The sequence below is a fragment of the Scyliorhinus torazame genome, chromosome 22, assembly GCF_047496885.1.
Source record: "Scyliorhinus torazame isolate Kashiwa2021f chromosome 22, sScyTor2.1, whole genome shotgun sequence".
NCBI classification, from domain to species: Eukaryota; Metazoa; Chordata; class Chondrichthyes; order Carcharhiniformes; family Scyliorhinidae; genus Scyliorhinus; species Scyliorhinus torazame.
The window spans coordinates 90,117,167-90,135,089 of record NC_092728.1 but is presented as its reverse complement, the minus strand read 5'-3'; the positions used below and the strand labels follow the sequence as shown (position 1 = coordinate 90,135,089).

At 47.9% G+C, this 17,923-nt stretch overlaps 1 protein-coding gene across 6 annotated transcripts in view; it reads left to right on the top strand.

Moving 5' to 3' along the window:
• Positions 1 to 17,923, top strand: part of LOC140399196 (disabled homolog 2-interacting protein-like) — a 1,161,885-nt gene that overhangs the window by 348,969 nt on the left and 794,993 nt on the right. The window contains exon 2 of one of the 6 annotated variants that reach the window (XM_072488544.1): positions 2,762 to 2,915. The exons of the other annotated variants lie outside the window; for them this stretch is intronic. Coding sequence (XP_072344645.1) covers positions 2,843 to 2,915 — 73 coding nt within the window. The 5' untranslated portion in view covers positions 2,762 to 2,842. The remainder of the gene's footprint in view (positions 1 to 2,761; positions 2,916 to 17,923) is intronic. 6 annotated transcript variants of the gene reach the window in all.

The window sequence follows — 17,923 nt, the reverse complement described above, 5'->3', positions numbered from 1 at the left end:
AAAACTGAATTCCTGTTGCACCAAGACATAATTTATTTTTTCCTCCCTTCCATTTATTGCAACTGCTGCACTTAATCTCCTCCTGGTGGTCTTGGAACCCTTTACTGTTTCTTCTGTCAGTTTGTTTCAATATGGGTGAGGCATCATGTGCTTATAGATTCCTCACCAGGTGTTAGCCTCAATCATTTTGTTTTCTATTCTTGCCCTAGAATTTATTGACAAAAGGGAAGGCAGCGTTTTTCCAGTGGAATGAAACAGATGATAGATTGTGAAAAATTGTGAACTGACAAAAGCTACTTGATCCAACAAGCCTGCACCATTCAATACTCCACCTCATTTTTTATAGAGCAAAGTTGGGAATGAATGAAAAGTTCATGTTAATGCCAGTGTTAATGAAATGCCAACTAATTAACTAATTAAAAGATGTACTCAATCATCTGGAGGTATAGATGGAACAGATAAATCTGCCTGGATTTTATTCCTGTTCATATTAATAGATAATAGTGTAACAAACTTAACTTGCACGCAGTAACTACACTTCAAACATAATTTACAGGCTGTGAGATGCTTGTGATTTCCTGAAGGAGTAAGAGGGTGGCTGTATAAATACAGGTATTTTGAATGTTTTTGTCTCAATTGACATAGAACAGAACAGCTAAACATTTTCATTCTTACAATTCCCTCCTCGCATCTGCAACCACTGAGTTCTACAGTGAAACATTGATTCAGTTCTTCAGCTTTAAACTTACACACATGTCAGCAGGCTATTCCATCATGGATACCATCATAACCTGTCATGACCCTGTCCCCGGCCAGTGTCCAAACATGCTTTCCAACACATCATTGATAATTGATCACATTGCGAATGTTGGCTGATATTTTCTTCCCAAACCCATTGCCCAAGGGTGAAGAGGCCAATGGTAATGATCCTTTTACTGCTCCAGTTTAAATTTGTTAAGTCACAGAATAGCAATTGAACCAATGAGTTTCCTGGGCTTTTCCGTTCAAAATAACACATCATTTACCCAGTTGATGGAGGCTTTTTTTTCCAAAGCGCCCTGAGGAAGGAGCAGTGCTCCGAAAGCTAGTGATATCGAAACAAACCTGTTGGACTTTAACCTGGTGTTGTAAGACTTCTTACTTAAAATTTAGTACAGTGATGAGATTCGAGACCTGTGCATTAAATAAAATTGGAAAAATAGGGTGTGAGGTAAGAGTGTGATCCAACATGTATGTCACATAAAGATAGGATAAACTTTTTTCTCTATGATGTTCATGAAATGGAATTCAATCTGTAATCAATAAATACTGCAAACCACTGAATCTTGCACCAAAGAAAGTCGGGAAATTGATGACAGGCATAGTGAACTGTTAAATGTGAATATCTTCTATGTAGCTGAGCAATCTGCAACAACCACTTCTATGATTTGCAGCTTTTGCCAATACCTCTTTTGTTGTTCCTCAAATATGGACACAAGGATTGGGATTTTCTTTGCTCTACATTTTGGCTTTTACATAATTTATTCAGAGGCTGGGACTTGAACTACTTTTCTATCGGCCGTTCCAGACCCTGAAATTTCTGAACTCGAAGCTGCAAAATATATTTTAACCATCCAACTCGAGGCAAAACATCTTGTCTATTAGGATTGTTTTTCATTTGAAAGTGTAAATAATCTTAATGATGTGACTTTACTGAGGCATGCACCTGCTTTAGTTCCACATTGGGAATGTCTGAAAAGACCTTGTCTTGTTAGTGGCATATTGAGGTAAGCTAGCGTTGGTTTATATTTTACAGCATAGTATGTTATGGAGCCAGAATTTCAATCCAGACCTGAGCAATTATTAAAGTGATGGATTTCAGGATTGGTTTATTGTGAAATAATCTGTATGATACTGATCAGATACTCATTTGTTAAATGCAGAATTGAATAGAGTATTTATCCTACAAACTTCAAAACTCACCATCAATAGGAGTGACTGAGAGTTTTTTGTTCATCATTTGGGAAATACATTACTTATTCAGTGTTTAAGGCCATAATAGAAACAGGTAGGCCGTTCGGCCCCTTGAGCCTGCTTCGCTATTCAATAGGTTCATGTCTGATCCAACATTCCGACGTTTAGATAGTGAGCATTTGTGGGCGTGATTCTCTGGAATATTTCTAAGTATGGTCACGAGCGGGATGTGCCGTGGGCTTCCCTCACTTGGCCCAGCGAGGCCAGCAATGCTATTCATTAGTTAATTGGTCCAATTAACGACGCCCCACGGGCTTCTCACCGCAAATGGAGGCTCGCCAGCCGATTTGCCAGCACCACGCTCGCTAACAAGGTCAAGCAACACTTAAGCTGCACTTGTTCAACCAACGCCAGTTCAGCGATGCGGACATGGGGAGGCTCCTAAATGCAGTGGAGGCCAGGAGGGAGTTCTGTTTTCCCAAGGGCCCCGGAGGATGAGCTACAGGGCGGCCAGTGATGCCTGGGGCGATGTGGTGCCGGCTGTAAGCTCCGTGAGTGTGACCAAGAGGCTTGACCTCCTGTGCTGAAAAAAAGTCGCCAGCCTACACCAGGCAGCATGAGTGAGTTGACACCAATCCCACCCCCCTGAATCTGTTCTGCCCTCACGCGAGCATCCACCTCCCCAATTCCTTGCAACTCCAACCCTCCCTTCACCCCTGTTTTCCCTTCAATCCCCTGACCCTTCCTTCACTCCCCCCCACTATAAACCACGTGTTTGGTTAATGATGCCCTCTCTGTGTCTCTGAAGGAAAATCTCTCGCACAACCGTGGAGAGAGAACCCAGATTGGCGGCAGGGTGCCGGACTTTAGAATCCTCCCTCTTCGCGGAATGCATCCAGGAAGTGATGGGGTGGCCGAGGACAGGGCGGTCACCCACACGGAGGTTGGTGGAAGCCGCAGAGGTAAGGAACCACCGGGTTTCACCTGTAAGACCTGTCAAATGTAAGTTGTTATTGCCTTACTGACTGACCCATCCCACCCACTGATCACATGCTCATACTCCCGCAGGTCTTCCAGCCGACGGCACCAGCCCATCCCGGGTGCCCCCCTCTGCAGCCTCCCAGGAGTGCACCTCGGAGGGGAGCTCCGAGGCATGGTAACACAGTGGTTAGCACTGATGCTTCACAGCGCCAGGGACCTGGATTTGGTTCCTGGCTTGGGTCACTGTCTGTGTGGAGTCTGCGTGTTCTCCCTGTGTCTGCGTGGGTTTTCTCTGGATGCCATAGTTTCCTCCCACAAGTCTCAGAAGACGTGCTTATTAGATTAATTGGACATCCCGAATCCTCGCTCAGTATACCCGAACAGGTGCCGGAATGAGGCGACTAGGGGATTTTCACAGTAACTTCCTTGCAGTGTTAATGTAAGCCTACTTGTGACACTAATAACGATTATTATTAAGACATGATGGAGGTGTCACAGCTATCATCCTCACCCTCCACCAGTGCAGATACACACACGTCAGTGGGAAAAGATAGTGGTCAGGCTTCTAGGGCACAATCTGGTGAGCACCATACTGCTGCTGATGTACATCAGGTGGAGGTAGGAACTCCCAGGCAAGGCAGCAGTCGGAGGTCTGCTGGATCCCAGAGCCTAGCTGGGTCCCATGCTGATGTTGAGCCTCTGGTACTGGGTTACCCAGAGCTGATGGAGATGTTAGGGTGGGGTTTGGACATTCAGGGGAAGATGTCAGTGACACTCCAGCAGGTCCGTAGCCGATTGGAGGAGTCCCAGAGTCTATGGGTGCTGTACATGTCTGACCACAGTGGAGAGCCTGGTGCACGATGTCGGTACCATTAGTGAAGGTGTCCAAGGCGTCGCGCAATCGGTGACGGCCGTGGCTGAGGGCCTCAGCAGAATGTCCAACTCGCTTAGGACATTACCCAGTACCAGGCTGACCTTGAGGTGGTGCTGTGTGACATGTCCCGCTCTCAGATGGGAATGGCCGAGGCACTGCGGAACATGTCCCAGTTGCAGATGGGCATTGCTGAGGCGCTGAAGACCATGGTCCAATCACTGAGGAGCACCACCGAGGGTGTTGACACAATGGTGCAGGCAGAGCCAGATGGTGCAGGAGTAGCCGGGGCTCGAACCAGCTGCCCCACTGTCACAATGTGAACCCACGGCCCTATGGGCACCGAGGGGGAGAAGGGGGCGCTGAGTGCCAACTCGGACCCGTCCCATCGAGTGGCTACGGTGGCCACCAGCTCCCCTGAGATTCACCCCTCTGATGAGACAGTCAGCACACGAGACAGGCCATGCTACCAACAAGTGAGCCGGGGTCCTCCAGCCCCAGAGCCCGCAGGAGGCCACATGACGGGTAAGCAGCTGGTTGCCTCCACCTCTGTGCATCCTGGGAAGACACTTAGATGTAATGGTAGAGCTATGAGGGCCAAGCACATGGAAGATCACCTGAGGGCACCGGGGGGAGAAGGGTAGGTAGGGGATGAGGGGGGTGGGTAATCATCATCCCCCTGCCGTCGACAGTGCCAACACAAATCCAGCACCCTGGAGTGATGGGACACAGACCCTGGGTGTTCAGATATTGGCAGCTGCGTGTCTGGTGTTGCCTCCCGCAGTACTCAGGCACAGTGTCAAGGCATGACGACCTGATTGGGATGCTAGGCAATGATTCCCACATGCTACATGGCCCACCCACCCACGGGAATCCACTTGGGTTGTGTGAAGTGCTCACTTAACCACGATTGCCAATTCCCTATTAGCAATAGCCTTCAGCCACACAGCCAGAGGTGGGGGTTATGGGTTATCATTGGGCAGATAGGCAGGGACAATGGTTGACCCGGGAACCGATAGACACTATCCAGGGGTTGGCATGGTGGTGCCACACGCGTTTGCCCCCTGGTTGCTTCCTCCCACCCCAGCACCTCTCCACGCCCTCACATGGAGACCCACATTTGCAGAGGGTCCGCCAACTCCAGCTGGGGTCTACGCCCCACCACCTGACAAGCACTGGGGTGGCAAGCCCAGCACTTCCGGGCTCTTTGCCCATGAGCAAAGATGGCTCCCACAGAAGCCAGTCTGTCAAATTCACGTTTTTCAAATGCAGTACTAATTGGCGCCAGAATGACTACTTGTTGAGGAGGCTGATGATTCATGGGAGGCCATTGGATAAGGGGTGGCTCCTGTTAATTTATGGAAATAGGGCTCAAGTGCTGCTAATTGGTTTCTCGCCACACTTTTTAATAAATGTTTGTATTGAGTTTTCAAACAAAGTATATTTACCGCTATGTACACAAAATAAGAAATATATATATATATATATATATATACACATATATAGAAGAGAAGGGCACACCCAAACATATAAAAAATAAAGTAATAATAAAAAATAAAATAGAATAACTGATAGGGTATTGTGCACCAGCTCAACAGCAGCAACTCTATACAACTAGAGCATAGAACATTACAGCGCAGTACAGGCCCTTCGGCCCTCGATGTTGCGCCGACCTGTGAAACCAATCTAAAGCCCATCTACACTATTCCATTAGGCAAAATTATTTACAATTCTCGCCACACGATGACGGGATTCCGATTTCGCCTATGGGAGTGGGCCGATTGCATCGCAAACTGTTTGGTGCCTGGTACGGTTCTTGTTTTCATCCTCTCCCGCTATTCACTGGCCTCGTTTCGCTCGAGCGAGAGCGCAACTAGGCCAGAGAATCTCACCCTATATGTCTTCCACGTAAAATGAGAGAATTGTAAATCACAGAATGAGGCAATTATGTCTAAATAGCTCTCATTGAACAGTAATCCATAGAGTCTTGCAATGTAATATAGTAGAAATATTAGCAAAAATAATAATCACCTGAAAAGTACATATATAGTATGAGCTACATGTATTTAAAATAATACGGTAAGAGAGAGCAGCATTAACTTTTAATTTTGTTTTGAGGGAATTCATTCAGAATGCAGAGTGCAACTGCTCAAAATGCATTTCTTACTTTTTCTCTCAACCAAACCAAGGAAACTAAACTTTCGAAAACAACTATAAAACTCTTATAAAGTCAATTTTGTTCTTAAATAGCATTGTGTAATGGTCATTAAGAGAGAGTCATTAAGGAAAAGAAAGAGGTTATCAGTTTAGCAACAATACCTGTGTGCTTAATGTAGTTGAATTAACAATAACCTAAGAGGGTGGTTTATCTGTTTTAATTCTCTGTTCCTTATTTATTCTGGGCATTGCTTCATGCTGTGATAACAAATTAATGAACTTAACTGACCTGATATATTTCAAATTGATTGCAGTTTTTGTTTTCTTTTGTCATTATTTTCTCTCCCTAATGCCTCAAGTGTCACCTTCAGTTTGCTGACAGTGCAGGCATTTAATCTTCAACTGATTTACTCAAATTCAAGACGATCAAAAGAAATAACGCGACTTCCCCCTCCAGCTACTCCAAACACAGATAACAAAGCAGAACAAATAAACATGTTACTTTATATGGTCCGAATGACTAAAGTTATGAAATAACTTTTCAGTCACTACCGTAGAGTTAATAACAAGTGTTGTTCGTACTCCCCACAGCCATACTTAGATTGTTGGTATTTGTTACTTGTTCACTTTGTGGATGAAGGGGATTAATAATAATTTAAAAGTAAACTTTTGACAGGGAATTTGTGGAACTGTGTGTATTATCACTGTCCAATAACCACACTTACTTGTGTCACAGTTTGGGATTGTAATTGTGATTGCAACTGGTTTTTAAAACTACAAAGGTGATTACCAAAGTAGAATCAGCATTTGATGGGGGATACCTGAGATAGGCCTGGCTTTCTTTCAGGAGCTATGGCTTAAGTTCAAATGCTCACCTGGAAGGGCGGCAAGTGGCGCAGTGTTTAGCACTGAGACTGCGGCACTGAGGACCCAGGTTCGAATTCCGGCCCTGGGTCACTGTCCATATGAAGTTTTCACATTCGCTCCCATGTCTGCGTGGGTTTCACCCCCACAACCCAAAGATGTGCAGGTTAGGTGGATTGACCATGCTAAACTGCCTCTTAATTGCAAAGAAAAAATAATTGGGTACTCTAAATTTTAAAAAAATGCTCACCTGGGCCCAAGTACTGAAAATTCCTGTTGTTGTTAACTTATTTAGTAAGAGAGAAAATGTATCACTGGAACATTCAAAGTAACCAATAATGCACAAAAACAACTCTTAACATCAACCACATAAAACGGGCCAAGAGCATTCAACCGTGTACATTAACTTTGAGGGATGATATTGTGAAAGTTGTAGTTTTAATCCTTCAGTCTGTAAATGAACAATATATTGTGAGCAAGGTAGGACAATAACTGGGGCAGAAGAGAATTTGTACACATTATGGTCTTGAATAAAAACAGTTAACAACTTGTTTTGGATGGGTTTACTTGTATTACTGAGCAGAACTAATGTTTGTGTCAGGGGTATTTATTAGGTGCTTTGTGTTTATTAGGTGCTTTTCCCTGCATGGCAAGTCCCCTGACTGCCGCTGACTGAAATCCAGCAGCACCAGGATGTGGCCCTTGAATGAGTATTAGTTGCCGCCTGGAAGCCTTCCCACCCCAGACTTAATCGGGGGAGACAATGGACTGCCTCTCCTGGACCTTCCTGTCCTATCAAATGGCCCCCACAGCTGCCCTCTCAGAACTTGCCTCTGGGAATATTTTGCTTATTAAACGATAACATTCCATATATCACACTAACTATTAAACAACAAGGAAATGTCATTGTTCCACATTGGTACCAATACAAATCTATATCAGCTTATTTGTAGAAAATAACAAACACACGGTATCACACTCGCAGGTTCCTCAACAGAAACGGAGGATAAGCCTGAGAATGTGTTTATCATGTCCATAACTTTGTCATAGAAATGATCTGTCCATCAATGTGAAATGAAATGAAAATCGCCTATTGTCACAAGTAGGCTTCAAATGAAGTTACTGTGAAAAGCCCCTAGTCGCCACATTCCGGCGCCTGTTCGGGGAGGCTGTTACGGGAATTGAACCGTGCTGCTGGCCTGTCTTGGTCTGCTTTCAAAGCCAGCGGTTACTTGTTCCATGTATCAGTGCCATTCTCCATCCAGGAATCACAGCTGTGCAGGCCTCCCACATGGCCCAATCTCACCAGAGCAAAATCCTGCATCCACATATTCCACTGGCACTCAAGGTGCAGTTGTACATCCTTGACTTCCAGCGTGTTTAACCCGTGGTGACGTTCCAGTTATATGCACCACCCACCACACCTGCAACAAAAGCATCAACAATCTGCGAAAGCCTTCCTTCAACGGCGTCACCAGGTGGCCCATTTGGATTAATGTCACGCACCAGGTCACGCAACGTCTCCTTGCTTCAAACCACATTCCCTTCTGGACTTGTACATTCCCCTGAGCCCAGTGTTCCAGGACTCTTCGAAAAAATTATCCTTCTTTCCGGCTACAGAAAAGGAAGGAAACAGAAACAGCAGCCTCCAGGCATTTGCAAGCAGCAAACACCCCTGCAGCTGTTAAGTGATCTATAATTCTGCTCATTATATCCAATCTCCAAAGGTGGTGTTCACTGTCAGATTTTTACCATTTATTGTAAGATGTTCTTTTTATTGCTATTGTTTCTTTTACCAAATCTGCATCCTGTAACGATGGGTGAATTGCCATTCAGGATAAACTTATAAGATACAGTAGGTAGATCCATTCCAATTGCTCACCCAAAATGAGTGTAATTTTCATTGCCACTTGTATGTATGAGACTATCATTGCCCTCTAATCTTACTGGAGTCTTGTAATCCACATCACCGATGATGCCATACTTTAGTTTGGATATGTACATCAAAAATAATTTTACCACAATAATCTCAACCTTTTAACGTAACGTTACAATTAAGAATCTTATAATGCCAGCAGGATTGTGTCATTCTTGAATCTTTTGATTCATAAGCTTAATACTAATGCCATGGTCTTTTAGGCTGAAATAGCTCTATGTATTTATATAATCACTGGGAAAAGAAAGTATGACTGGCATTTTTTTTAACTCTATTCTTAAAGTTACAAAACCAATGCGCAGAGTGGACAGGGCAAGCTCTTAATCCATCTCATTGCTTGCTCCAAAAACCAATTCAAATTGAATCTAATTCATGGTCTTCACAAGAAAGACATAAAAGATCCAAGCTGACAAGAAAAGGCAGGCATTTTGAATTAATCTTGTAACATGTAACCGTCATGAACCATGTTAAACTATGCTGGATAATCATGAAGTATTAAATTGCAGTGTGAGTTATTTCTAAAGAGTTATATAAACCTTTTGTTTGCCTTGAGAGTGGACATTTATCACTTGCAAATGAGATGGAGGTTTAAGATAAAGAATTTGAAAAGACTTCTTAGCTCATCATGTTTATTCCTTTCAAGAGACTTTGCACACTTTCAAATAATCTCACACAGGTGGTCCACATCTATTGTGAGGCATAGGTCCCTGTTAAGAGGAAGGCATGCAGGTGTGGGAATAGGATACATATCTCCTATTCTCCACTTAAATAAATTGCAAAGAGGTTTGTAAGAGTTGTGCTATGGGACAACCTCGTAACTTTTCTTTGATCAGTCCCTTGAAGGTAAATAAAATATTTTTCTTCCCTAAAATGTGCAATTGGCTCCTGCAAAAAAAATATCCCTGGAGACTGTATGTTTACAGTTGCATACTTTATCTAACTTAAGTGATCTCAGACTGATGAGTGTAGGATGGTTAATTTTTATGAAGTCAATATATTTTCCAGGGGGCTCAGATTGCACAGATGTAACACTGAGAAATAACAGATGCATTCATACCGTGGTAGTCTTACATCACAGCTCTATTGCAACAGTAAGGGTAAGTTTGAGGATATCTTCTGAATGATGAAGGCTTTCTGTGCCTCCTTTATTGTTTTTGTACTGAGGACTACAATGGCTGCAGGGGAGCAATACAACAAGGCTCCTATTACAAACCATTGAAAAGATATTTCAGGTGGCTAAGTTGATCAGGGGTGCCCTGCAGTATGTTTCAAAAATAGAGGGGCGATTCTCCAATATGGAGCCCAAGTGTTCGCGCTGTCGTGAACGCCGTCGCGTTTCACGATGGCGCGAACCGGGCCCGAGGTACAACAGATTCTGGCCCCCACAAGGGGGCCAGCACGGCGCTGGAGCGGTTCACGCCGTTCCAGCCTCCTTTCGCGGTGCAAAATGGGCGCCGAGCCAACCCACGCATGCGCGGGGGACTTCTTCAGCGTGCCGGCCCTGACTCAACATGGCGTCGGTGTTCAGGGGCTGGGCGCGCCAGAAAGTAGGTCCGGGGGAGTGGGGGGAGGGGAAAGAGGCTGACCCACCGGTCGGTGGGCCCCGATCGCGGGCCAGACCCCATCGGAGGCCCCCCCCGGTGAAGGCCCCCCCTACCCCTCCACAGGCTGCCCCCCCGCCCCGACCGTCCGCGCAGAGTTCCCGCCGGCAGCAAGCAGTGGTGAACGGCGACGGCGGGACTCTGTCGTATCAGCTCGGCCCATCCGGGACGGAGAATCGGAGGCCACGCCGATTCCAGTGGCCGGCGCCGGGCCAAACGCACCGACACAAATGGCGCCGATTCTCCGCACCTCGGAGAATCGGCACGGCTCGGAGAATCCCCCCCAGACTTCCTAAACAGTGGTTACCTTCTGTGACATTGTACTGTTTCACCCTGCAAAAAGACCAGGGGGCGGGATTCTCCAATCGCGCGGTAGAGTGTACACGCCATCATAAACGCTGACTCGTTTTACGACGGCGTGAACGGACCGCTCCCACGACTAATTCTGGCCCCTACAGTGGGCCAGCACGGCGCTGGAGCGGTTTGTGCCACTCCAGTTGCCGATCCCGGCATGAACTGCGCTGCAGGATCCGCACATGCGCAATTGCGCCGGCGCCAACAAGGACATGCGCAGTGGCCTCCTTCAACGCCCCAGCCCCAATGCAACATGGCGCAGGATTTCAGGGGTCGGCGTGTAAGAAAGGAGGCCCCCAGCCACAGAAGCTGGCCCGCCGATCGCTGGGCCCCGATCGCGGGCCAGGCCACATCGGAGGTCTCCCCGGGGTCGGACCCCTCCTCTCCCCCGCAAAGGCCGCCACCCGACCCTCACATGCTGAGGTCCCGCCGGCCCAGAGCAGGTTAGAACGGCGCCGGCGGGACTCGCCACTTTTCTTACGGCCGCTCGGCCCATCCGGGCCGGAGAATCAGCGGGCCAGCCACGCAGAGCGGTCCGGGACCGGCGTTGCGCCAACCACTCTGGCGCCAATTGTCCGCAGAGCAGTGAATCGCTTGCCGGCATCGGGGCGGCGTGGCCCGTACGCGGGTATTCTCCGGCCCAGCCCAGGGCTGGGAGAATCCTGCCCCAGGTGTTCAGCAGAATCACTATGATGCAGCTGAATTAGATGGTGATAACTTTAAAAGTAATTTTCAATAGATTAATGTCAAAGTTAACAAAAATGCTTTGTGCTTATCTTTCTATTGACTGGTCCAAACAGCGAATTAAACTGAAAAGTTGCACAGAATTTTCTGTTGAAAAGGTTTTTTTTAAATAGCAAAGTTCAGGCTATTCTTTACATCAGAAATTTGTTTGAATGTTTTACTGTTCTAATTCTGTATTGTGATCAATATCCCTTAATACCTGTTACTTAGCAACAAGCTACATTTTCATGAGAACATAGCTGATTAAAGGCAGACACATGAGCTGCTTTTTGTTCATTCTCCCCACTTTCAATTAGTTTTTGTTTCTCTTGCACTGCTTTCTGTTGTACCACAATGTAGTTCAGAGTGCAAACAATTAAAGCATTCTCGGGTACGGGCAATGCTGTGACTCTGAGCTTGAATTTAATTAAGCTATGCAGTTTCCTCCTCCATTCCCATGAGAAACACTGCACCCTTAATTAGTACTCATCCTGACATAAAATGTTAAAAACAAGAGACTGAAAAGAAGAATCGCAAATCTGAACTGAGACCTTTGTATCTCGAGGCAAAGGAGATTGGTATACCAGTGCATCTTTTCTAGTTTTAGTAGTATCTTGCTACTAAAACGTACTTCGATATTACTTACAGAATTGTGTTGAAGACACCAAAACACAGTATTATTTCAGTCTGTTGCATTTGGCAGTATGTACACTGCATAGTGATGTTGCACTAGTTCCCTCTGCCATTAACATTGATTTGCTATGTGTTATTACCGTGACAAAAACTATAATTACGATCGGTATTGCTCTCCTTTTGCCACTACAAAGGTAATCTTAAACTTACAAATTTTGGTCATTTTCACCTGTACTACCAGGGAAAACAGGGAAACCTACGCATGATGCAGGTTCTGCCTACTTGTCTCCCAACGTGGCAATCAAGATCCCAACGTGGCACTCAAGATCCAGTGTATGGGGTGCACATTGAAAAGTTCCAACCACTTTACACAGGTGAACACTTGGGTACCCCAATGGTAGGTCCCTTTCAGGGTGTCATGGCCGGATTGAGGATGGTTGTTTTATCACAAGACTTTACAGGGCTCTACTGCCCTGTTGTTTCCTGGTGGAGCGAGTGAAAATCTTCCCATTGCTACTCGGACTGTTCTGATGACGGGTCCTCAACCAAAATATTTTAACTAATTTGTTCTCGCCACAGGTAATACTGAACTGCTGAGTGTTTCCAGCATTTTTCAGGTTTTGATTAAATCTTATATTATCTTTAGTATGGCCAGGTATCTTATGTGTCAAACAGGCAGTTGGAGAGATTCCTCTTTTTTAAAAAAAATATTTTTATTAAGGTATTTGCAAACTTTTTATAACAATAACAAAAACAATAACATTGACATGGTAAAATAAACATTTCCCCACCCGACCCAATTTTCACACACCTCAACCATCTAACACCTATCCCGCCCCCCCCCCCCCCCCCCTTCAGAATTCTGCTTCTGCCGACATTTTAATTTTCCCCGAGAAAGTCGACGAACGGCTGCCACCTCCGAGAGAACTCCAACATTGACCCTCTTAAGGCGAACTTTATTTTCTCGAGACTGAGAAACCCAGCCATGTCACTGACCCAGGTCTCTACACTCAAGGGCGTTGAGCCCCTCCACATTAAAAGGATCCGTCTCCGGGCTACTAGGGAGGCAAAGGCCAGGACGTTGGCCTCTTTCACTCCCGGCTCTTCCGACACTCCAAAGATTGGAGAGATTCTTCTGAATCTAATGTCAGTGGGAACAAACATTTTTGAATGATTGTTCATCTAATGCAGTTATGAAAGATACACCTGTCCTACATTTTATTGTGTATTCAAAAGATGTTGAATGATCTGTCTGAGACTGTTTGAACTTCAATCAGAAAGTAGTCTGTGGTTCAGCTGAATCAATGACTGCACTAGCATTTGGTATGAAATGAAATATAGCCATTTTTCGAAGATTAATATTGTGTTGAGAAGCAAATGCACTTGGAAGGGCAAAAATTTGCAGGTCTAAGGGAAATATAAGAGGAATGGGATTAATTAGAATAGCTCTATCAAAGAGACAGCACGGGTAAAATGGACCAAACTATCTGCTCTGGTTCGGTTTCATTCACTGATTCTCTCTGAATTATTTTGAATTCTCTGCTTGAAGGCAGGTCCTTGGTGAGTATTCGCTGAACTAAATATTTCAAAAAAAATTTAAAACAACAAGTAGGGCGAGGAAGCAGGCCTGAGTGTACCTCAGCTGGAACTAAACCCTGTGCTGATCAAAATATTCTGGGTGCGATTCAGCGGATCAAAGTCTGGTTTTGGGTGCGTTTAGCGGGGAGTTGTGCAAGGGCCATGTTGGTGAGATTGCAGTCTGTGTTCAACCGCACTTCGTGCCAAAAAAGAAGCTCCCACGCGATTCTTGACATTACTGGCTCCTTCCCCGTCTGATTTACCTGACTCGCTTCTCAGCTGCTTGCCACTAACAAGGGGGAGCTGCTTTTAAACGCACCCTCACCACACACTCCCAGCCAACACACAAACACAGCAGAGCGCAGACTTGCTCCTCGCTTTAGGGGTGCCAGGCTTCTCAATGCTGTGGCTGAGAGGCTGGGCACTCTGTTCTCCCAGGCAGCAGGATGAGAAATGCCGCCTGGGAGGCAGTGGCAGCGGCTATCAGTATGGGCACCATGACGTGGAGGACTGTTGTCCAATGTCTGAACAAGACCAGCGACCTCCAATGAGCTGCAAGCGTAAGTAACCGCTTCTGTCCTGGCATTAGTTCTGCCTACCAATTCTCGAATTCCCAAATCACCCCCACCCCAATCGTCTGACTGACACCTTGCACCCTCCCCACATCTGGGGCGAAATTCTCCCCCAACGGCGCGATGTCCGCCGACTGGCGCCAAAAACGGCGCCAATCAGACGGGCATCATGCCGGCCCAAAGGTGCGGAATGCTCCGCATCTTTGGGGGCTGAGCCCCAACATTGAGGGGCTAGGCCGGCGCCGGGGGGATTTCCGCCCCGCCAGCTGGTGGAAATGGCGTTTGTTGCCCCGCCAGCTGGCGGAAATGGCGTTTGGTGCCCCGCCAGCTGGCGCGGAAATGCGGCGCATGCGCGGGAGCGTCAGCAGCCGCCGACAGTTTCCCGCGCATGCGCAGTGGGGGAGAGTCTCTTCCGCCTCCGCCATGGTGGAGGCCGTGGCGGCGGCGGAAGGGAAAGAGTGCCCCCACGGCACAGGCCCGCCCACAGATCGGTGGGCCCCGATCGCGGGCCAGGCCACCGTGGGGGCACCCCCCGGGGTCAGATCGCCCCGCGCCCCCCCCCCAGGACCACGGAGCCCGCCCACGCCACCTGGTCCCGCCGGTAAATACCAGCTTTGATTTACGCCAGCGGGACAGGCAATTTCTGGGCAGGACTTCGGCCCATCCGGGCCGGAGAATTGAGCGGGGGGTCCCGCCAACCGGCGCAGCCCGATTCCCGCCCCCGCCCAATCTCCGGTACCGGAGACTTCGGCGGGGGCGGGGGCGGGATTCACGGCGGCCAACGGCCATTCTCCGACCCGGCGGGGGGGTCGGAGAATGACGCCCCTGATCTTCAAGCTTACTCCTCAGAACCCCCACCAGCACAACAACTTCATGTCCAGGTGTGGTGCCCATGCAAGCCACCTGCTATCGACCCCCCCGCCTCCCGAACCAACAAGCGTGCGGTTCTCAATTCCCTCCCTTTGTCCCCGCAGGAGAAGATAGCCCATAATAAACGGCAAAGGGCCAAGTTGTGGGGGAGGAATCCCAGAGAATAAAGTCCTCATCCTCTATGAGGAACGGGCCCTAGAAATCATGGGGTTGCCTGAGGAGAGCGCAATCACTGACAGCAAGTTTAGCGTGCGCCACAGACGTAAGGATCCACTGCCCTTTCACCCAAATGACCTAGCGATGACCTGTGTCGAGTGAGTTGTTCATGTCAGACAAATGATCCTTCTCACTGACCACATGTCCATTGTCTTGCAGGATAACCATTTGATGAGGCCAGGCCAGCCAGAGTCGAAGAGAACACCCCGGAGAGAGCTCCGAGGAGACCACCGGTGAGGCATCACAGCTGTCACCCCCACCTTCCACCAGCGCAGAGATACACATCTCGATGGGCGACATTAGTGGACAGGCTTGTGGGGCACAGTCTGGTGAGCACCACACAGTTGTTGATGCACATCAGGTGGAGGCAGGAACATCCTAGGGAGAGAGCAGTAGGAGGTTGCTAGATCCCAGGACACAGCTGGGCCCCAGCCAGATGCTGAGCCTTTGGACAGTGATCTCCCAAAGCTGATGCAGATGATAGGATACAGCTGTGAGATTCAGGAGGAGGTGTCAGTGACATTCTAGTGAATGTAAGGCCGATTGGAGGAGTGCCAAAGGATTCAGGCATGGAGATTGTTGGCATTTCTGCACCATGCTAGGGTAGCGACCGCAGTGGAAAACCTAGAGCACAGCATCCGCGTCTTGAGTGGTGGTGTCCAAGGCATGGCTCAGTCTGTGATGACCATGTGCCAGTCGCTGAGGAGTGTGTCCCAGACGCAAGTGGACATTGCCGGCGCACTGTAGAGCATGGCACAGTCACTGAGGACCATTGGGGAGGGCGTCGACAATGGTGCAGACAATGGGGAGCCTTCAGGACTGGCAGCATCGGATGACTCAGAGGCCTCTGGAGCTCACTCCAGCTACCCCTCCATCCCATGGAAGCCTACTGGATGACCTGTGTCAAGTGAGGGCCCTACAGGAACCATCTGGGAAGAGGAAGCACTGGAGGCCAACCCGGGGCTGGCCACCAGGAGATGATGGTGGTCTTGAGTTCTTCCGAATCTCCGTCTCCTGATACTGGAGCATTTCAAGGGCAGTGGGCAGAACAGGGTAGCACAGGGAGCCAGTGACACCGATAAATTGCCAGGGTCCCTTGCTCCAGGGCCTTCAGAGGATGTCTGCATAGAGAATCAAAATGAATGTCGCATTCCATTCATCCCCCACCATCCTACCAACTGTCCTGGCTTGACACAATTCACACCTCTTTAACCTGGGGTTACCCCATCTCTGGATCTGTAAAGATTTAATCACCTGCTAATGGTCGCATTCCAAGCATTGTTTGGCATCTTTGAATTTGTCTGTATACATGTTTCTGGAACATACCTCTTCATTCACCTGAGGAAGGAGCAGCGCTCCGAAAGCTAGTGACATCGAAACAAACCTGTTGGACTTTAACCTGGTGTTGTAAGACTTCGTACTGTAGAGAATCAAAGGCAGGGGACACACTTGGCACTAGTCCATGAAAGATCAAGAAGAATGAGCAGCACTGTGGACACTGGTGGGGCCACTCTCTGGAGCTAGGGGGAAATCTAAATCTGTCACAGTATAACATGTTACACCTCTAAATGTGAAGCATCTATCGCGTTAATCTTCACAGCGGGTCTGGCCACATCCCCACCCCCTGTTACCCTCCGCCCACCATGCCCCCCTCCAGCCCCCCCACCCCCTTACCGACTCAAGCGTTCCAAGATCAGAGCCCATTCAGAGGATGTGTGAGCACGCTATCAGTAGAAAGACAGGGGTCAGGCTTTAGCAGAAACTGGGGAACACCAGAGCTTTCATCTCAGCAAGTTATCATCACTCTTCTGCCTCGTACAGTGACCCACTGACAGATCCAACGAGGCCCATCACCCAGGAATGATAGCGCAGACCCTTGGATGGGTGGGCAGGGTGATGACGGAGAGGGCGGTGTGATGGTTGAGATACGGGGAGTGGGGAGGCAGCCTTGCTGCCCTGCATCTTGGTGAGCCTGGTCCAGCGAGAAGATGATACAGTCTGATGCCTGGGTATACAAGCCCAGGTGTCACGGTGACACAATGGTTAGTTCTGCTGTCTCACAGTGCCAGGGAGCCGGGTTTGATTCCAACCTTGGGTGACTGTATGGAGTTTGCACATGTTCCCGGACTTCATGGGTTTCCTCCGGTTATTCCGGTTTCCTCCCACAGTCCAAAGATGTGCAAGTTAGGTGGATTGGCTATGCTAAATTGCTCCATAGTGTCCAAAGGTTAGGATAGGTGGTGTTACAGGGATAGGGGAGGGGATTGGGCATAGGTAGGCTGCTCTTTAGGAGAGTAGGTGCAGACTCGATGGGCTGAATGGCCGCCTCCTGCACTGTAGGGATTCTATGATACAAACATCCATCACTTTCCGATTGCACTTTTGGGTGGAAGATTGTGATACGCCACACAGGTCTCCATCTGAACTCTGGAATGACCTGGTGACATAAATGTTTAGGGCTGCGATAACCTCCACAGCCACCAGTAGCGTGCGTCCTCCTCCTCCACAGGGTACCAGTCCCCGAGGAAGTGGCACAGGTGCTCCAATGTCTCTCTATGAAGATGCAATCATCTGTGGAATATGCTGTCTTTCAGCTCATGGAATGACCAATGAT